Raw genomic sequence first — 21,779 nt, 5'->3', positions numbered from 1 at the left:
AGTATTATAGTATTCTAATTATTATCCTTGCTCCACAGATGATGAAACTAAACCATGGGGCTGTAAGAATTCACCCAAGGCCATGCACTGAATTACAGTTTAGGAACATCTTTTGGGCCTCGGTAGTACTCTCAGATCACTAGGTCTCATCTCTTTTTATTAAATCATGGGGATGGACTAATGAGGGAACGGTTTGGGAAGCATCCTGGGCCAAATCCTTAGCTCTGCTGCCAGTACACCTGGTAAAGCTGAAGGGGTGTGTATGGGAGTTGAAGTGGCTATGGGGCATTCCTCCACTCCCTGTGAAGTAGGGCCAGCCAAAGCCTGACGCAATCCAGAGCAGCTTTACGCAGCTAAGTTACTGGTGGTTAAATTGTTCCTATATGAACAACAATTGGGATGTCTCTTGCCCTACTTCTTCTGCGTGGTACAGAAGTGAAGAATCGGCTCTGGCTTTTATTTAGGACACTTTCCAGAGATCACAAGGATGAGACTCTGGGTGCATCAGAAATAGGGATTTAAGATCTTTAAAAATCCCTCCAAAATTATCTTCCTTTACTCTGTTCCCTTCTCTGTCTCTGTGCCTGTGCCACACAGTGAGCTGCTGAGTGGCTCACCCTGCACAGAAGCAGGGCTGAAGGCAGTCATCCCACCTATGCATGTGCATGCAATCCCCAGCGAAGCTGCCAGAAAATGAATACAAATGCCAAGGAGCAAAACTTGGCTTTTGATCTGTAAGTTTATACGTGAACAAAGCAAAGTGAGTGCTGTGAAACTGCAGGATTTAAAAACTCCCAAGTACTGCAGAGGCTGAAGGAGCTAAAGAAATACATGAGCACCCATGAGAGTGCAGCATCTGGGGCTGGGAACTCACTTTGCATGACTGGACAGCCACTCACTTGGATGCTTTTTCAAAATTGTAGCTCAAAAACTTTCTGTCCAGTCCTTGGAATTTTCCTTCCTTTAGCCTATATTTTAAAAAACAACACATTTTTTCCATAGGACAAAAATCAGCAAATCATAGCACTAGGTAGTATATTTAATACAATGTATTTTGTGACTAACGTTTGCTTGCAGATAAAGGCTATATTCTTGGAAGAAGCCACTTGTCAATAGTGAACAACAGACCATAAACAGATGAGAGAAATATAATCAGGACCTACTTGCTATGGCAAAATCTGCAAAAAAGGGAAGAAAAAAGTCATGGAACACACAGCTGTTATGTGAATAAATGCGGTGAATGGGAATTCAGACTCACTGTTTCCTTAGACTGGGCAGCTGTATGAGTTAGAGCTCAGAATTACTCTCTTTGCCCCATAAAATTAAAACTCCTGGATATCGAAGGTTTTAATTAAATGAATAGTACACTATAATTTGGAACCGTACAAACATTTTACTGCACCGGTAGCTAGTCTGGCTTTAGGCAAGGATTTCCGGTGGAGGTTTTATATGTTGTAGTCTATTAAATGGAACAAGGAACAAACCACTTACCTTCAGGTCTTGTAAATTCTCTGAACGTGGGCAGCGAAATGACAGTATGGGAAATTGTGTGGACCGGATCCAACACACAGCTGACATCATTTGGTCGACAAGACTTAATGCAACGGATAGTGTCTGTCTTTTCAAGTCTGACACTAAGAGAAACAAGAGAAAGACGCATATATATCCTGAAAATGAATTATTTTGTGTTTTGCAAGCTGGGGAGCCAGAAACTGTAATTGATGTAAGTGTTCATTCTTCACCTCAAACACTTAGACAAAGCAGATCATCAGAAACTGCTGGACCACTGAAAAATTTGGCTTGGCTAAGCGTTGCAGTCAAAACCCCTTCAGACCCAGTTCTTCAAGCCAGGCATGTACAAACAGGGAGAACTGTAGTGCGTAAGCTGGCATGTAAAGTCTCTTTCCAAGTACAAACAGGACCAAACCACCAGGCCCAGATCCTCAGCTGCAGTGCACTGGTGTGGTCTCACCATTTCAGTGGAGCTGCACTTCACAAGCCTTTCTCTACTCCATGTGATATCGTGGCATTATAAAGTAGAAACAATTCTTTCCATTCTGGAAATCTGGCAGGAAATATCTGAAGGGCCAACTTTCTTTCACGATTTTCAGTAGGAGCCAGAAAAGCCTCTCTTAAGCCTTTTTTTTTTTTTTTTCACACACCCCCTTTCTATCTAAACTGAGAAAATGGAAAGGAATGGAAGCTGGGGGAGGAAAAAAGTTAACCACGTTATTAAAAACCTCAAAGATTGAATTCTGAGTTTGGGTAAATGGTAAGGGTCATTTCATATTCCATCTCAACCAGCTGCTCGTTCGTCCTTGAAAGTCTATTAAAAGTTAAATGACTTCTTCTCACCCTTGTCCACTAGAGTGAATTTAAAGTCACTTACAGTTCAAGAACTTCACACAATACCCAGTCTGTGTTCATGAGAGATGAAAGGGCTATGCTGGGACTTACAATGTGACTAAGCCCCACAAATGATCTCAACTTTGACCTGCCCATTTCTTCATATTTCTAAGTCGAAAAAAGAAAAGACTGCAGTGTCAGAGGGGGGGAATTAAAAGATTAAAAGGAAGAAAAATTCACTGAGTAAAAGGGAAACAAAAATGGAAGCTTTAGTTTGTCAGATACCTCTAGAAACAAATGGTTCTTGCTCTTTTCAAAATGTGTTACCCAAGTCCACACCTAAAAGCCATCTTTCTTCAGATGTTCAAAGGGACTTCATGGCTCTATTAATAATAAATACATCAGTAACTTCTTATTACATGCTACCCACATTTGCTCATCAAAGAAAACAAAGCCAAACATGCTGATATTGTATGAAGCTAAAATAAAGATAAAACATGAATCAACATTAAGGAAATCATGCTTCAACAGATGTGAACTGGCATAGGCCATGGGAAGGCAATGAAGCTGGGTTCATTTGCACCAGCTGAGTCTGGCTTGTTATTCTTACTCTGGAGTTGTTTTGAGACTGGCTGGGAGATACAAACCAGAAGAGACCTTTTACTTCTCACCGTTATCTGGGTACAAAATTTTGTCATTTCCTAGACATCTCACAGGGAACAGAGCTTTCTGCTGAAATGTCTCATGCTGTTCATTTTAGAACAAATGGATTCTGGATATATGGACATAACAGTCTGATCTACAATAACAGGTTCCATCTTCTTACTTTAAACCTCAGGTGCCAAATTAAGCAAGGACTTCCAGCTAGCTGACCCCCTCACCTGTGAAATACGGATCAGCTAAATCACCGAGTCTAGCTCCAGCGTAAAATATCCTATTTCAAAATACATAACAAACAGAACTGAGGCAAAACGTACATCATTCATATTTGTTTCCCTCTCTCCCTTTTTTTCATCCTTACTCTGTATAGTTCAGTAGAGATTTAGATCTACAGAGCTACACAAACACTGCATCCTTCCTCAGGGTCCTGCTGAGCTGGGGTCACAACAGCCAAGTCAGACTGGTTTTACTTCCAATAACGTGTTTACAAATGCTGAAAAAACTCTTTGAAAGCTTTTCTCTTTGCATTATATAACATAAATAATAACTACAGCATCATCTAAAGGATTCAGGGACACCAATGAACAGTAGCTTGCGTAACTCATTTTAGGACATTACTACTAATGAAGTACTGTTGCAATACATACAGCATCCTAAATTTTCATAGCTGTATTTAGATAAAGGAATTTGTAGGCAAAACATTGTGGTGGGAGTGTCTAAAGGATTCAGTATTGGTCTGCAATTCCTCCTTCCAGGGAAGTGAGCTTCACTTGTGACTTCAGCTGGAACAGAATTTGACAAATACAAACATTTCTGAAATTCTCATCCAATAAAGTCATGAATTTGTTTTAAGATTAAGTCCTAAGTAAGACTTACATTCATAATTCTCACTTCCGATTCACTGGAGTAAAGCATTCTGACATGAATTAGGTACCCTGCATACAGAAACAGAGGATCACAATGACCACAAGTGGTTTGTGTTAGTTCCTAACTAAAACCAGTTTCTAGATCCATCCCACTTGTGACATACATGTGACAGAAAAATGTTTGTCAGCAAAATTTCTTTGCACCATTTCTCTCTTCTCTTACAAATCCCACTTTTTTTCTTTTTGCATGCTGTATCCACACTACTAAACTTGAGTTTGCGTTTTCATTTTCCCCTGCCTAAATTAATTCTGATCTTCTTTCTTTTGATATCGCTAATTGCTTCAGCATATCCAAAGTGAGGTTGGTAACACTTTGTTCTCTCATTGCTTCAATGGCACATCTTTTGACATCTTCTGGCGTAATTTCTTTGACAACTAGCATATATTTCAGATCCTGATATTTGCTATTAATTATGTGCTCTGGTCTCAAAATACTTTTTAATTTTATCTTTAAACGTCATCTTTGCATTTGATCTTCTGATGAGTTGATGTTTTCCTTTTTGCTCATGTCCTCCTGTAGTGGGGACTGTACCTGACAAAAGTTTCTTCCTAAGTGCTGAGAACTTTCTTTCTTTAGGTTTTTCCTTCAAGTTTTCCCCCTCTAACAAAAATTGCAGCTTTGGAGCTGGTACCCCCTCCAGGCCTTTTTCATTTAAAAGAGAAAGATGTTAAGAAACAGCTCAGTTGCATTATTTTGCAGATAATCCTTCCCTGAATGTAATAGGTCCTTTCTTCTTGGGTCCTGGTGTCATTCCTTTTCAATTTCTCTGTTGGATTCAATCAGTAATTTTTTTGGACCAGAAGCCATGTTTTCATTTTCATTTGGAAAGAACAACACACATAAGTGTTGCTACATAATTACATACACGTTCTTGAAAGTACCCGCTACACTGCAGTATTAAAGTATCTAGATAATACAGGAGAATTTGAGCTCCATGTTCTTAAATGACTTGCTGAATGCAATTAATATGGTAGCATTTTACAATACCGAGGGCCAAATTCTCACACTCCCTCCTTTTCCTGCCAAACAAATGTATATTAATGCTTGCAATACTGAAGTTTATTTTTGAATCTTTATCCTACGTAATTATGGCCTTATAATGAACTGGTAGCCAGAGGGCATTTATATACAAGCGTCTTCTGTGGCAGTAAGAAAACCCATTAGCTCAAGTAGCATGGGCTTGTGCCTTCAATATTTAAAGCTGGGTCTCTATCCCCACTGGCAATTTCTGGCAGCTTTATAAGTATGTGTCAACAGACTTATTAAACATTGGCATTCCTCGTGAGACTTGAACTCCTGTCAGCCAGCTGGGATAAACTTTCCCTTAGGGAACATGTAATACTCTGGCAAAGTGCTGCGATCATGCCCCAATCTAGTCCTTGTCTGATGATGAGCCTGCGCCCGCAGCTCACAGCTAACAGTCATTCCTTGTGTTCAGGTGATTAAGGCTTGTGATCTTGGTTTAGAAGGTTCCCAGTTCCTAAACTTGTACCTTGCCTGTGCTGTCTGTATTTACGTAGTGAAGCATTTTTTTTTTTTCATATATGCATTCACATGGATTATTCCTCATTCATCTACAGACTGCCCATTCTGCCTATGTACCAGGCAGCAGAGGTATCTGAGCCCAGGATGGTGTAAAAGAACAGTAATTTTTACATCATACCTTTGTGACTGAGCTTTTAATATTTATCAATACAAGGACTGGAGAGTAAAATAAATTCTTTTCCAGCTCACAAAACAAAAGAATTCCAAAGAAATTCCAGTTATTTTGTCTATGCTGTTTTTAATTGCATAGAAGTAAAGGAAGAAAGTCATAAAAGTAAAGTAAGAAAGATTTGGATATTGGAATTCTGGCTGACCTTTTACGGCTGCCAGGGTTTGGCTGGAGTTTTTTTGAAGGTGGTGATGGGTAAAGTCTTTACAGTTACAAGTTTATCAGCTTTGATATGGAAGTTGCAGAGATAAAAATGTTACAAGACCAATTAAATGTATTTTCAAATGTTCCTGTAGACACATCTCGGGATATAGCCCGTGAAATAGAAAGGGGCTCTCTGCTAGTAGCTGAAGGCTGTTAGGAAGTGCATTGCTGTTTTCCTATCATTAGTTTTTTAATTCAGTGGAAATTCCACAGAAAGGAAGATGAAAAATCTCTAAAATAAATGTTCTTTAGAGGAGATTCTCTTCTGCACCATGCTTGAAAGTTAGAACTGGGATCTGTAACTGGTGGAAATCAGCACAAGCACAGTAGCTACAACAGAGCAATAACTAGCACAGCTTGAGAATCTGGCTCCATGCTTTTGAAGTGACTTGTGTGCTGGGGCACCTCTGATGTCCTAAGGGCCCAAGTTACCCCTGTTCAATAGATTTTCAGAAAATGCACAGTATTTGCCCCATAAGTGATGAAACTCTCTAAAGGTGTCTCAGTTGAGACAGCTTAAATTATGTACCTATTTTATTTTGAAAATTTAGAGCTAAACATATGCAGCTATATATCATCAAATGAGATCAACAACACTACTGTGTGAAGTAAATGAATGGTTTTCCAGTCCTTGGTATATTCAGGTAATAAGCTCTTGAACACCAGTTCCTGCTTTTTATAATGATGCACAGTACACCTAAGAATCTCCCCAAACTGAGACAGTCAGTTACAAGGGAAAATTGAGAACTGTAATGATGATGGCAAATAAAATGCAAGTGCAGCATGCAACAGATGAACTAAAACTTTATTAAAATTGGGGGGGGGAAGCTACTCTTAGTAGAGAAAAAGTAGCCAATTATGCCTGTAAGTTAGGGATCAAAGCTGTGCAGAAACAAAGATAAAAAGTTTGGCAATAAATGTGTTGACAGTTCCATGGTGGGAAAGTTGCATTTGAATTGTCAGAAGAAGGTCTCTGGGCTCTGTGATTTGCCGCTGCATGACCACAATGCCACTGTGGTTGTTCACTTTTTTTGTGGTGAAAAAACCCTCCTGGTTCCCGCTGATGATGGACAGCAGAATTTTATCCCCAGGGACAGCATTGGAAGGGCCCATGCGGAAAATGTCGGTGGGTACTTGAATGTTGGTAGGAAAAGAGAGGTGATAGTAGGTTATTCTCAGAGGCAGGCTCTGGCATTCCTTATTTTCATTACAAGGCAAGCGCTCACACCGACTGCAAGAAAAGTGAGAACACAAGACAAGAGGAAGATTAGCGTACATTTAGCAAGCGTGATAGGAGAGCAAGGGCAGTGGGGGTGGAAAAAGATACGTTGGCTTGCATACTGTATCCGTTCTTCAGCCTGGCACCTCAGTCATATTGCAAAGGGACATTTATTGAATAAGGATGAATTTGTCTGTAGCTGGTGCTTTTGGAGAAGCATTGCTATTTTCAGAAGCATTGCCCTTTCCTTGCATGCACAGGTGCATTGAATCTGGCATCTCAGCGTGTGTGAGAGTTTATTTGCATTTAGATCAGCTAAGCTCTCCCTAGGGAGAACACAGGCTTCCCCCCACAGCCCCACCCCCCACCCCCAGTTTTATTCTTTGTTGATAGGACATATGTTGACTAAAGAAAGAGATCCTAAGTGGATAGTGAGTTGACTGTGTGGATGTCTGGCTGGATTTTAAGACTGAGCAAAGTATTCTGAAAACCACAAATGTACATGGAGTTGGTCTTTCTGGCAGAGAAGAGGCACTCTAGATACTGCGCTATGTATGTTCATCCTCCGGCAGCATACAGAGCAATGCAAAAATTATTTCCAACACTGCCTGCCTGTTAAGGTTTATTTGCTTTGAAGACAAACCTCCTTCCTCCTGATGTGGCAGAGTATTTCTCTGTGCTACCGGGAGAACCAGCCTAAGGCAGTCTAACACCCATCTAAGCAAGCACTGAAAACAAGATTCAACGGCCTGATGTCTCCAGCATGTGCCCTACACATTCAGTCCACTCTTACCCAGCCTCAAGTCACAGGAATGATGCTGGTGAGTCAGAATGTTGCCCTCTGCTGTTTCCTACCCTTATCACCAGGCACTGTATTACAGTGAAAAATCCACAGAACTAGGAAGAGATCACCCATACAAGGTGAAAGTGAATAATGAACGCCAGCACTACAAATCATGATCTCCATGGAGGGAGTAATCTCCCTTTCTGTTACTGAGAACAGTGAAGTCTGTCCAGCAAAATACAACACAGACAGGTATGGGCATTAAAGTCACAGCTATTAAAGAATGTTGTAGTTTACCAGCACATTAATGAAGATCTGCCAAGTCGTGATACCTGGTGGGTTTGAGAAGCATTTAAAGCATTGCATACAAGGAAAGTTTATATGAATTCCAGATTAAAGCTATACCCAAATCACCACATTCAAGTTGGTATATCTGAACATCCTCCCAAGACAAGTGCTTGGAAGTAGAGGTAGACATGACAATCTCAGATGGATGCTGACTTTGAAAAATTTGGGGATGATCAGGTTGTGCATTTACCTCCAAACCTGCCTCACGCGCAACTACGAATCAATTAAATTACATACAAGAGTCTCTCCACCCGAAAGCAATATTCAGTCCCCAGGCTGAGGTTTTGGAACCTGAACTATTTACTTCTTTACTAAGAAATGTTCCAACATGAAAGCGTGGTTTGCTTCTTACTACCTCAAGGAAATGTGAGTGGCCATTTAATTTATTTTATTTTGACGTGTAAAACTGAGCTCCTATCAGGACTATCAACAGAACTGTGGCTCATAAGCAAGCCCCACTTCGTTGCCCATGTACAGTGGCCTGAATTCCAGGAACTTCTCATTATATGCAAAATAAACATTTTGAAAAAGAGTAGTTAAAAGCACCTTCAGTTCTTCAATTAATGTGTTCTATGTTTTCTTTTAATACCACTTGCAAACGAAAGTACAAAGCAATTCTTTGAAGACTTAAATGCATTCTGAGTTTTATTCATGTGTGTAAAGAGCACGCACAAGTCTTCACAGGATGGCCGGATAATTAGGTGTGGATACTCTTGGAATATGTTCAGGTGTAGTGAGTTCTGCATTCTTGTCTGAAATGTCATCAATAACTCCACTAAAGAGAATTACTTGGTTTTGTTGAAATCACGAGGCTACTTGGTTTTGCTGAAATCATGAAGCAAGTCAAGACAGTTAATTTCTTAGTTGGAAATGCCTGCTTCATGTAAATCTCTTTGGAAGCTTGTACATGCTCATGAGCACTTACATGCTCATAAAAATGCCCCAATTTATTCTTTTACAAAAGCCAAATACCTTTTATAATAATAGCCAGAAATTTCTAGGGGAACAAAATACCAATGCTCCCAGCTTCCTAAGATTTGAAAAAGGACATTCTGCTGATTCAGAAAGTTATTTGTGGAGACAGATGTGCCTGCAGCTAGGAGCTAGAATTATTCAAAATTCATCATCTTTTATCTTATTCTTTGGTGGGGCACACTACACACTGCACACTTCACTATAGGTTTTGTTAATGTGCACTAATTGTTCCATCAAATAACCACAAAGGAGAGATAGCAAATATTATTGCTTTCAAGAACCAGAGTTCATTCTGGGGTCATGCACCACAAAGGCAATAAGCAATGAGCATTTAAATCCCAATGTACTCTCTAGACCTTATTTAAACGCTTCCCTTCAGTGGGCAGAAGAAAATCATACAGCGGGGAAATACACTAACCTACTGGTAGTGAGCAGGCAGCTCAAGAGCCCAGCTGCTGCTCCAGCTCCGTGGCACCTCAGGACGGACGAGCTAGCCACACAGCTCCCGCGGCCGGGCCACCATGCCACATCGCTGTGGGAGAGAGCACGAGGGACCCGGCGGCAGAAGGGAGCGCTGAGCAGGCAGCGAGATGCTACCAGAGAAACCCAACCTGGAGGCTGATAAAACGTGCTCCGCTTTGCAGTGAGGCAGTTGTATATGCATCTTCGCAAACCTCTGCGATTAGGCGCATGGGCTAGAAAGATAGACATACACTGCTGCTGAACACTTGTTCCTGAATTTGCTTCTGATTATTTTAGCTCACTTACTACTCTGTTCTCTTATGTTTATTTAAGCAGCTGAAATACTAGTTTCAAATTACTCTACTTTGAATTTCACGTACCAAACACCAGTTACTCATAAAGGAAAACTATCAAAACTAGAGTGATTCCGTTTTTAGATGATGAATACAACCTTTCCTAATGGAGAAATGAGGAGAAAATATTTTCTGCCTTTCCTCCTGTTGATTTCTGAGCCTGGTGTTCACTCCATTGTGCTCAAAGGAGTTGAGTGGTACACAACAACTCCTCATGTACTGAAGGGAAAAGAATGTTTTATTAGCAGGATTTATGGCTTTGTAATTTACTTCATACAGGGAAACCATCTCAACACGCTGAAAAAATAACCAGGTCTTATTACCAAACTATACACCACACATCTCTGAAATTCAACCCTGTAGATTTCCAGGACTGTAGCAATCTTCTGGGCCTCTTAGAACATACACCCCTCCATGGGCACTCGCTCAGGCTATCGTTGGTGTGTACTTCTCTTCAGTCGGCTGCACCACACCTTGAGGTCCAGATGAGCCATCAGCCAGGCTGTATCACCACATCGTGGATCTCCACATGTATGGTAATACAGCAGCTGTGTAGGGAAGGAAGATTATTTTGGTCTTAAAGAGACCAGAACTTCAAGGGAATGAAACCAACTGATGGTTGGTTTTCACAGATACTTCTTAACCAGCAGAAAATCTGGAGTCCTGCTTCAGGCTCAGGCCAGAATACAGTATACAGCAGTACAGCAGACAGGGTGGACAAACACCCTGCGTATTCCTCCCGTCTGGAGCTGGAAAGTGTCAAGGAGTTTTCAAGCTACAGAAGACACAGACCAATCTTCATTTTGCCCTCAGCACCGAGCCTTTATGTCCTATCCTCGTCTCCATCTGTCTCTCCCAACCTGGCTCCTCCTTCCCATCCTCTTTCCTTGCCTACTGCCCTTCCTGTTCACTCACACGTCTGGCATCAGGACTGTCTACTCAGTCAGTGCCAAGCCTACTCTTACTCCATCCTCTCCTGGCTGACACGTGGTTCTCTCAGTTTCTACTTCACAGCCCTAGTCACAAGGCACACACCACTATCTTCAGTATCTTTATGCAGCCATCCCAAATTATTCCTTGCTCCGACGGTCTTCATCCAAACCTGGCATCAATCGCCCTTAACCATAAGCTCTTGACTCCTGTGGCTGGCTGGCTTCCCCCTTGTCTCTAAATTTTTTTACCCAATTTTACCTTCCACCCTTCAAGCATCTCACAGATTCATTCTCTGCACCTGGCCATACCTTCAGACCCTTCCCTCCCTACACCCAGCCTCCTTATCCCTACGTACGCCCTTCCTTCTTACCAAGTCGGCTCTTCTCTCACCCATGCTAGGAACAGCTTTCTTATCTGTGGAGTCTGGGTGGTCTTTGAAAGCACAGAAGAAACAGGCTCTGGGGTTGTCAGGGCTGGCGGCACCTGGCCCAAGACAGATGGGAGCTGGCATTATGGGGGAGATGTGGCTATATGTGGGAGCAGACTCAAGACAGTCTGTGGAGTTGGTACCTGCATTTTAGACCGCTTTGAAGAGCTGTAAGAAGCTCAGGTCTGCTAAATCAGAAGAGAATTGTTTGTTGCCAAAAAAGAAAGACCTTTCCACTAATATGAAGAAGTAAAATTGCACTGAGGAAGATAGTAAAACACAAAGACAGATTGCCACTGAGGCTATGAAATCCTTACTGTTCAAGGACCTGAAGTACTTAAACAAACAACTCTCAGAAACTAGTCCAGGTAGTCCTGACTGTTTTGGCAAACAGGGATAATTAAGATTACCCATCAGGGTCCTAATTTCCTAAGGTTTATGAAAAAAGGCTAAATGCAATTTTATAGTTTGTAGTTTCAGAGGGTTTTGGTAAGGATGACAAGAAGTGCAAAAGTAATCTCCTAACAAATCTCAGATTTCTGCTCCAAAACATGACAGCAAAAATAAAGAAAAAAAAAAAATCACCAAAATGTCTTAAACACAGAAAACAATGGGTTCTTCATTACCATTATTCTTGGAAATGAGTGAACTGCTTTGGATGAAATTTGCCAAAACTTAAGCCTGAGTCAGACACCTGGCACATAGATTTTCAGGTGTTTGTTACATTTTGGCAAAATTCTAAGCAGTTAAGAAGAGGTCCTAATAATGAGAAGTGACAGGCAACCTTAATAATACGCAGACGTCTAGAATATAACGATATTTGCCTATCTGGCTCAATGCAGCACACCTTTCTGACATGCCGCCATAACTGCTTCTTTATCTTTTCTACTATTTTTCTTGGCTTAAATATTACAAATGTTAGACTTCAGTGTCACATAAAAAGAATTTAATTGTTATGCAATTTGAAAACAAGAAGCGTTTGGCAAGGCAGTACAGCAAGTTAAGTCCTATTGTGAATAGCAGTAGATCTTAACTATCCTTGGAAAAATACCAAGCCTATAGGCTGATGAAGGGGGGAAAAAAAGCAGAATTTAAGCAAAAGAGGTAAGACCTTCAATAAAATTTTTATCATTAAGGTAAGTTCCAGGAACTTTGCTGGTCTTTGGGGAAGGTTACACCACCTGTTTCATCCTGAAGCTCAGAGTATACAGCATCCCAAGCTTTCAGTCTGTAGCATGGAATGATCCTGCGATTGCTTCACCTGATGACAATCGCCACTGCAACAGCCACCATGCAAAAATCTCTGCTTTAAAAGTAATGGGTAAGGAAGGTTCTGGATCACTGAGGGCTGCTGCCTTACATATGGATTTTAAGGAATAATAAGAATGAACAAACTCAGATTTGCAGGACTGAGGCCTATTAAATTATAGCTGTTCCAAAGAAAATACTGGAGAATAGGCTAAAAAATCCCATGAGGTGCCAACTTGATGGCAGTGGAAAATGTGTTGTCTTTCTTATGATGTGCCAAGTAGGTGAAAGTGGAATGCATTTTGAATAAAAAGGAGAGGAAAATGGTATCGTGATAGATACGATGTTATGAGAAGCCAACTATTTTGATTGTAGAGTCCTGGCACAAGGTTGGGTGAAAAAGTGATTTAATGTCATTATCATGCAAAATCTAACGAAGATATGCTAGCTATCAGCTATGTTGGGTTAGATATGCCAAAAATAAATGATTCAATAATATGTAAATTAGTTTGGATGTAAAATGGGTGCTAAAAGAGCTGTCTAATGAAACTGCTCTCCAATGGGCACAAGGTAATCCAGTACATACACCCTGATTCTGGCATGCTGGTGTAATACTTGTATACTGGGTACAAACGAGAGTAACTGTCTCCCCACTGAACTAACTTGGACTTTTTGCAACAAAGATAATGAACTCATATTCTCTTTGGTTTATGCAAACACATTTTTGACAATAAATTTATTAACTGTGTCTGTAGCTGTTGAGAGGGAAAAACCTAATAAATGCAACAAGATAATAACTCAAGGAATTAAAATAATTAGAACTTCACTGAGCAGGTACAGGATTTGTGTCTGACTCATAGCATAATTATAGCCCTAGCACATCAGAAGAATCTCTCCCTATGACTCTGAGTTAGGCAGAGTAAGCCATTACAGGGCCCCAACAACACAGACACAAAAAACTCGATTCAGACATTCTACTACTTCCCAAAAACACGCCTTACATCTCAAATAGCCATTAACTTCAAAACATGCATGAAAATATAGATAAGAAAGAGGATGAAATGGAATGTGTATGTAAAATGTGTATTTCATAAACTGAACTTTGCAGCTCAGAGATGTCCATAAAAATAGAAATCTGCTGTTTCTGCTTAGTTGCCCATTGCAAATGACTTTTTTTTTAATTAGGATATGAATGAACCCACAATATTACAAATAAAGAGAGTATCTGCATCACGAGGCACTGCTTGTTTCTTGATGTGATGAACACAATTTAAAATTTATTTACTATTGACAACTGTCGGAATACAAGCATATTTTATAAAGATCTGGGTTTGTACCATGAACTCCCTCTACTGCATTCTGATCAAATACATCTGCTGTGCCACTTTTATGGCATTTCACAGATTATGGTTTAAATAGAAACTAATCTCCAGGAAGTCCCTCTGATGAAGATCAGCAGTAGCTTCATTCTACCAAGGAGGCACAGAGTACTCAATTTTATCTAAAAGACAGTAAGCATATGAGCACTGACTGTGAAAAGCAATAGCAGGCTGATGACAAATGTCATTTATCAGCTTTCCTCCCTAGCTGGTGGAGCATACACTTACCTGGGTATGGGGCACATGGGGAAGACCATGGAGCAGCCTTTGGAAGAATCACTGGAGTACAGGTGGTCATAAAGCCACAGGGTGGGATGAAAAGCAGTCACCCACACCACCCATAAACTCTAGCTATGCAACTGAAATCTTGCAACAGCTTCACCACTTTGCTAGCACGACTTGATGGCTCTAAATGAGCTGCCAGCTGCCCCTCCTCCCAAAGCTGTCTCATATTTTCAATACCAGACTGCACACACTTTCTCTGAGCTAGGTTAAGAGACAGAAATATGAGCAGCAGCAGCTAACACGCCACCATTTCTAGGATATTCCCAGCTTTTTTTAACAGAGGTGAAACAGTGCTAAAAATAAGACATTCTTGCAATACTTTGTAACAGCACTGGGAAGAAGTCAGAGAGGGGAGCTAACAAGAACTCTCTCAGTGGAATGTAATAGTAATGAAAGACGATGCGTGAAAGGAAGTAAAAGTGAGAATTTTGAAGCTGAATGTAGCCTTCCTAACAGGCTGCCTGCAAGGCAGACAGGGAGAACGTCTGCTTATAGCTCTAGAGATCATTACAACACGAACCACTGGCATGTGGCATTTTTTTAAGTGAATACCTTTTTCTCAGACTGCAAGAGGAGCATGAGAAAGGGAACAGACCTGTGTGTGCAAACCATAGGGAAGGCCTACCAACAACATACAGATTTGCCAGAATCCATTATGTATTCAGTCAGCAGTGGCACGACATAAAGGAGATCACTCACCAAAAAACTGTTCAACCTTGAAAAAGAAATTACTTACGTATCTCCTGACTTGCGGTAGTTTTCTGGGCATTCCAAAGACAGACAGCGAAAGCCCCCCTGGATGTTAAAGCAGGTCTCATTGAAAGAGCAGTTATGGCTTTCTGCAACACATTCATCAATATCTGCCAAATGGAAAAAGGTGGGTGTATTAAACATAAGCCTTTCCTCTACTTGCAGGTGCCAAATGATTAAAGCAGGGGTCCTCAAACTTTTTAACCAGGGGGCCAGCGTGCAGATGAAGTGGCAGGCAGTCATCTGCGGCTGCTTGGTTTCCTCCCCAACCCCCGGCGGGGAGGGGGGGCGGGGGGGGTTCTGTAAATACCGGGGGGGTGGATTGAGGACCCTGGGGGGCCGTATCCAGCCCACGGGCCGTAGTTTGAGGACCCCTGGATTAAAGCATCATAGAGGTACTACAGAACATGGGGTGCAACTAAACATTATTACAGGACTGGAAGGGAAGGGCAGGAGAACAAAAAAGAAGAAAACTAACCCAAACAACAGGCAAGAACAGGAAAAGGAAGAGCAGCAGTGCCACTAAGTGGACAACATCTAAATATTTGCTGTAACATTTACAGCATGGTATTTCCTTTTAATAGCTAAACTAACTCATCATACCATTTCACAGTGGGAATCTTCATCTTCAGACTTACAAAGAAGTATTCGCTACTACATTCTACAGTTTATAAGAGAAATTTTCTGAATATTTATTATAAAATACTGGTTTCTTCAGATTTCAAGCTCTTCACGGCTTTACCTATAATGTTGCCGGAAAGGCATTTTTTTAAACACAAACACTTTCTAGAACTTTTTAGAAGTCCACAATCCAGTTGGGTCTCCCTGCAGTTATTGAACTCACCTTGGCAATTTCGTGCATTGGGTGCCAACCTGTAACCAGTGGAGGGGCAAGTACACTGAAAGCTCCCAGGAATATTGATACATCGAAAGGAACAGATATGCCCTCCAGTAGGTAAAGCACATTCGTCAATATCTGCAAGAAGAAAACCACCACTAACTTACTACGTGTCCAAGACATTCATCCAGGTGCATACATACAGTGTTCCCACTGCAAGCTTCAAACACGATTTCATGATTCTAATTGCTGGGCAAGGAAAAGGATCATCAGATATGTGTGGTTCTAGTCAATATAGGCAGTCAGGAATAAGGGGAAGTGTGAAGACAATTAGAAGAAATATAAGGGCCCGAGAGACAAAGTGATGGCTAAGCAATTTACAGTGACATGTACCGTAGTACTTTACAAAAAGGAGGGAGGGAAATCGTTTTATCTTCCTTCTTACAAAAAGGAAATTGAGATGAGGTGTTCTGCCCAAGGTCTTTCTGTCTAGTAAGTCCTAGAGACCTAAGTCCAAACTCAGAATCTTGCCCACGAGGTCACACCCACATCCTTGTATTTGAGGAGAACCTACTCTCACATTAGTTCAGAACCAGCCAAAAAAAGAGGATATATAAAATACTGCCTAAGTAATATTATATATTACATATGTAACATGTAAATGCATTTGTATCTTCACTTGTTGAAGTGAACTAGAAATTCTTAGTTCCTCAGAAAAAAACCACATTTCTGGCAAGTTGCAAAAGTATGCCAAGCTACAATTCAGTGTAATCAGCACAAGCAGAGATATTTCTAGACGAGGACAAGGGTGTGACACCTTCATTAAATATTGTTTCATAGTTCCACAGGAAAATACCAAAGAGAATCAAATGTTAAAATGAAACAATTACAGGTATATGGAATTGTTCACGTATGTTATGGTGAGAATAAGAAACGCTCACTCATCCATCTGTGTAACAACACTTACCTTCACATGAAATCCCATCTATGTCACTAAGTTGAAAGCCACGGCGGCAGTAACACTGATAGGAACCATACACGTTAGCACACTCTTGACTACAGGGGCTGCTCTCACATTCATTTAAATCTGAAATGCAAAATTATATACCTGAATACCAAATTTCTTGCTTTATTCATCACTCCTACTACAGGACTAATACAGAAGTTTGGAAGACCATTTTTTTAATTGAAAGAGGATGGTATGGATGTCACTGAGTAAGCTGGAAATACAGGGCTTTGGGTGCATTGCTCTCAGCAAGGTCTGGCAGTATACATTAATCTGCGCTGTGCTATCATTTCCCACTGTCCCTCAAGGTGTGTGACTTGAAGGGAATCTTTAGGACCACACTTGCGTTTTTATATCTGGGTATCAGCAAGGCTGGTATTGAAGGTCTTGAATCTGGTCTAGCTGAATGACCCTTCAAAATGCAGTAAACGCAGACCCATACAGCTCTGCATGATCCAGACCAAGGGCAACATATTTGAACTGTGGGCTGCACTGGCTTTGATTAATCATAACAGCATTCATGTAATCAAAGACACCAACTGGGCTGATTTCTCATGCCATTCCAGTGCAGTCTTACAGGCTAAAATCAAACAGAAATGGCTTAACAGCAATGAGCTGTATCTCTCTATATAGCCAAGGCACATGACAGTCATACCTTCACATGACCTGCCGTCAGTCGAAAGTTTGAATCCCATAGTACAAGTGCAGTAATAGGAACCAGGAGTATTTTCACACTTGTGAGCACAAAGGCGGCCTGGATAGCGTCTGCATTCATTGATATCTGCAATGATAAATATATAGAGAGGTCTATGTATTGGCTAGCTTTACTGCAGTAGTAGTCTGAACAAGAATGTGGTCCTAAAAGTTTGATTTTTATTTTCCAGATCGAAATTTCATACTAGAGAGGGAAGGACTTGCTCAAAAGACTCATTTAGAAGCAACCCAGTGCATAATCGAATTAGATCTATAAAGAAGAAAGATGCTTTGATCTTCCAAAGGAATGTTTTGCTGTAGGTGCATATAAAAATATCACAGAAAACAATTGCACACTCTCAACATCTTAACTTTTAAAAGGGTAACAGATAAAATGTTGACAATACTAATACAGTTTCCTTTGAAGTATCAGCAGTTCTTTAATATGATATTAGATATATACAAATAATACAGTAGTCAATTTTACATTCAGATGAAAGAGGTTAGGCAGAAAGCAGTAACATTCTTTATGCAGGATCTTTTTTAAAAAATGCGATGGCTGCATGTATTTTAAATCGATAGGTGCAACTTACCGATACAAGTTCTACTGATGACATCAAAAGAATAGCCAGATTTGCACTCACAACGGTAATTGCCTGGAGCATTTATGCAAACATGTCCTTCTCCACAAGGCTGATTAGAGGATGAGCACTCATCCACATCTAGAAGAAGGAGAGAAGTGATCGAAAAGTACACTTCTGAGCATGCAAGTTGAGAAAAGAGCAACATGTTTGTGTCCCCTAGTAGTTATAAAGTGTTTTATAACAGCAAGATTTTGATCTAGCTCTCAGCTCCCACAAGACGATCAGTCACAAATCCAAACTACTCTTACCGAAGCAGGTTATTGCTCAGGTGTCCTGTTAATGTTGATGGACTTAGGAACGAAAAGAAATCAGGAAATCAGACAACCTTTGGAGGAAATCAGGTGCAAAACTGTTTTATTATGCACACTCAATATTCATGGATCAGATCTTCAGCTGATGTAAGATGCCAGAGAGCCACGGTCAGTAGTGCTTTGATAAGCCATTTACAAGAATTGAAGACACATGCAAAACATACCTCTCTTTGCAAAAGCCACTTTATTTAAAAGCCAGCCAAAGGCATATATGCCTTTCAACATTACTAGAATGGCTTCTAAGGGCATGGGCCTTGTGTTATACCTCTGTACTGAGGAGATTTGAGACTATACAGCATTGTTCCAATACACCAATATAGTCACAATGTCATGTTTTGGAGGATGATTATCATTTCTCCTCAGAATACAGGGTTTCATTAGTTATATGAAGGTCAGAGAGTGGATCCTTGTCATTCTTCACTTGTTGGGACTGCCATGAGGGAAAGAACAGAATCAAGAATTCACTGTGACAATGAGAAAAACTTGGGCAAAGCGCAAGAAACTAGTAAACAAATGATAGATGTGATTTATTTTCTTCATACTGTTTTTTTCTTCCAAACTGCTACTTACCTACACATCTTGTTCCATCTTCATTGAGATGATAACCTCGACCACAGCTGGGTGAGATTCGCTGGCAGGTATATGAACCATCAGTGTTGATACATATCTGTCCAGCTGGGCATGGCGTGTTGGTGCTGAGGCATTCATTGATATCTACAAGAGCACAACAAGTCAGTGTAACTATCTGCTGTCTGAAGATGTTTAAGGCAAGATGCTTTCCTGATGTAATCCTTCAGAGGTTTACATCCTGATGTAACCCTTCAGAGTTTAAAAAGTTCTGCCCATGGGAGAATACAACTATTCATGCCATTTAGCTTCACCAACATAACGCTTCCAGGGTGAAGATCAGGAGAAATTTCTGCCTATTGTCCAGATGTCCAGTTTGAGAGGCTCAGATCCAACTGAAAAGCAGTGGAAATTGGGCACAGAACTTGTATCTGTTTAAAAGCCTTTGAAAGTCTCCCCCAAACACACAAGAAGATGATCAACAATTCTTTTCACCAGCTCAACCAGTTATGCTGGGCTCTGTGGGTTGCGGCTCACAGTGAATGAGCTATTTGGTAGTACACGCTCACATAAGTAGTAGCTGACTCCATTTTTGCAGAGAGATAAACCACTGTTCACGGGTATTCACCACGAGTACCTTACCTTGTCTTATGGTAAGTTGTCCATGTAAATACATAAGAATGTGAATAGCTTATTTATGTATTCACAAGACTATGCAGCCCTCTACCATCCATCAAATGGATGTCTGTTTTTTTACAAACCGGACATCATACCACTTTGTGACAAAGACAACCTTTGCCTGGAAGCTCAGAAAATTTAACGAGACTAAGCTGTAATTAGTGTGATCTGGTATGGTGTATCTAGCCAAGAAGGTAAGGAACATCAGCAAAGTCCAGCTTCACCCAAATACTTCTCTGCCTCGAATTTTCCCAACTATTTCACCATCATTTTACATAGTGGTACTGTTAAGTGTTGAAGAGGTACCGCTTTCCAGTTGGTACGGTAGGGTGTTAAGTACAGCATCCAGCTTGCAAAGTGTTGGCTGCCTGGAGATGGGGCAGGGGATGTAGTATAACATGAAACTTTTCAGCCAGGCCTATCCCAGCTCACAGAGTGTACAATTTTCAAGTTACAAAGACAATGCAAAGACAGGAAAGTTACACACTTTTTCCTTCAACAGCACACAGGGCAGCATTTGGTTCAGTGTGTAAAATCAACCTGTGAAATTGTTTTGGTAAATATTTTGAGCAGATGCATTTTAGGGGATATAACTATCCCTGCTGCAAACTGATATGGCTTTCCTGATGTCAGTGAAGGCAAGCTAACTAGTAAGTGCTGTAGACCTGGCGCTAGCTATGGCAGATACAAGTCTTCAAAGGGTTTGCTGCGCATGGCCCCCCCCTTCATTTTAAAGGCTGCAATTTTGTTTTCAGTCTCAGGGCTTCCAGTGTCAGATTTCGGCACTACAGGGTACAATATGGTCAGGAGAATGGCGGTTTGACAATGAGCTAGACCTGGCAGCTGCTGCTGCTCAGCCAGTTCCACGAGTCCAAGACACGCTATGCCGATGGGGGAATTCAAAGTTAAGTTGAGACTTGAAAATACTACTCAAGGGAATAACTGATAGATTTGTAGGTCACATTAGACCATTTAGAGTCTGCTGGAAACCAGTAATTCTAACATATTTATATGAAGGTTATAATTCTGTTTTGTAGGAGATTTGGAAACAAAGCATTAGTCCAATAGATTGTAATTTGTCCTTAAAATAAAACTCCTCTCCGCAGTGTGTTGTCATACAAAGTAAGATTCTTGATAGGCTATAACTAATGGAGGACAGGTCTGGAAAGACCTACATACCTGTAAAACCACACACACTAATATCAACAAAGTGTGTTACAGAGGATGTCATAAATTACAGCTTTCTATACTAAGCTTTAGCTAAAACATTTTGGATAGAGGGAGATAAAACACATCACAATTTTTTTTACAGATTTTGTTTCAGCTAAAATACCCAAAGACTTAAGGAAAATGTTCAAATGTAGCTAAGTACCTTAGGTAACCAAATCTAATTTAAAATAGTTTTTAAGTCTTTAGGTAAATGGTTTTCGTCTGTAAATCTTACCTGTGGAACCAAGCCGGCCTTTAAAGGAGCAGAAAAAGCACATAGCAGAGCAATGCATAAATGCATGAAGAATGACTTGAGAAGCTCAGAACTCACCCAGTGAAACTACAACTTATCTCATAGGCAACACTTAAATATTCACTGAGATAAGAACACGTCTTACCAATACAGTTGCCTAGTGCATCTTGTATAAACCCATTCATGCACTGTAGCTTGGGTCGGCAACGGAAAGATCCTGGAGTATTCTGACAGATAAAATCGGGGGGGCAGTTATGAGTACCAGTCTCACATTCGTCAATATCTAGTACACCACAAAAAAAAATTGTTAGCAGGAGTTTGACAGAAGCTTTACCTTCACACGTAAAACAAACACATAAAAAATGAGACAAATAATCCTCAGCATACCTTCATGCAATTCAATGCAGTGACCCAGCACCAATCTGACCAACCACCTCAAACAGTATCTCAGTAAAACCAGGTATAATAAGTTAAGGGGGTTTTGTTGTTTCATTATTAACATTATATGTAGGGGGGTATATGTGTTTATTATGCTTTACAAGTTTAGCTCTCACAACTAAATGATT

At 40.6% G+C, this 21,779-nt stretch overlaps 1 protein-coding gene across 4 annotated transcripts in view; it reads right to left on the bottom strand.

Moving 5' to 3' along the window:
* The window catches only part of FBLN1 (fibulin 1), an 81,781-nt gene that overhangs the window by 23,178 nt on the left and 36,824 nt on the right, over positions 1 to 21,779 (bottom strand). For 3 of the 4 annotated variants that reach the window (XM_056340461.1, XM_056340464.1, XM_056340463.1), the window contains exons 8-15: positions 21,359 to 21,496; positions 19,077 to 19,220; positions 18,145 to 18,273; positions 17,514 to 17,639; positions 16,820 to 16,939; positions 15,859 to 15,990; positions 15,001 to 15,124; positions 1,492 to 1,634 (exon numbers count right to left, since the gene is read on the bottom strand). In XM_056340461.1, the coding sequence (XP_056196436.1) occupies positions 1,492 to 1,634; positions 15,001 to 15,124; positions 15,859 to 15,990; positions 16,820 to 16,939; positions 17,514 to 17,639; positions 18,145 to 18,273; positions 19,077 to 19,220; positions 21,359 to 21,496 (1,056 nt within the window). Of the gene's footprint in view, positions 1 to 1,491; positions 1,635 to 6,638; positions 7,083 to 15,000; positions 15,125 to 15,858; positions 15,991 to 16,819; positions 16,940 to 17,513; positions 17,640 to 18,144; positions 18,274 to 19,076; positions 19,221 to 21,358; positions 21,497 to 21,779 lie in introns of those variants that run through there. The other variant, XM_056340462.1, reaches the window with a different exon arrangement.

Source organism: Falco biarmicus, chromosome 5 (assembly GCF_023638135.1).
Source record: "Falco biarmicus isolate bFalBia1 chromosome 5, bFalBia1.pri, whole genome shotgun sequence".
Taxonomy (NCBI): Eukaryota; Metazoa; Chordata; class Aves; order Falconiformes; family Falconidae; genus Falco; species Falco biarmicus.
This window is presented reverse-complemented; position numbering and strand designations above follow the sequence as displayed.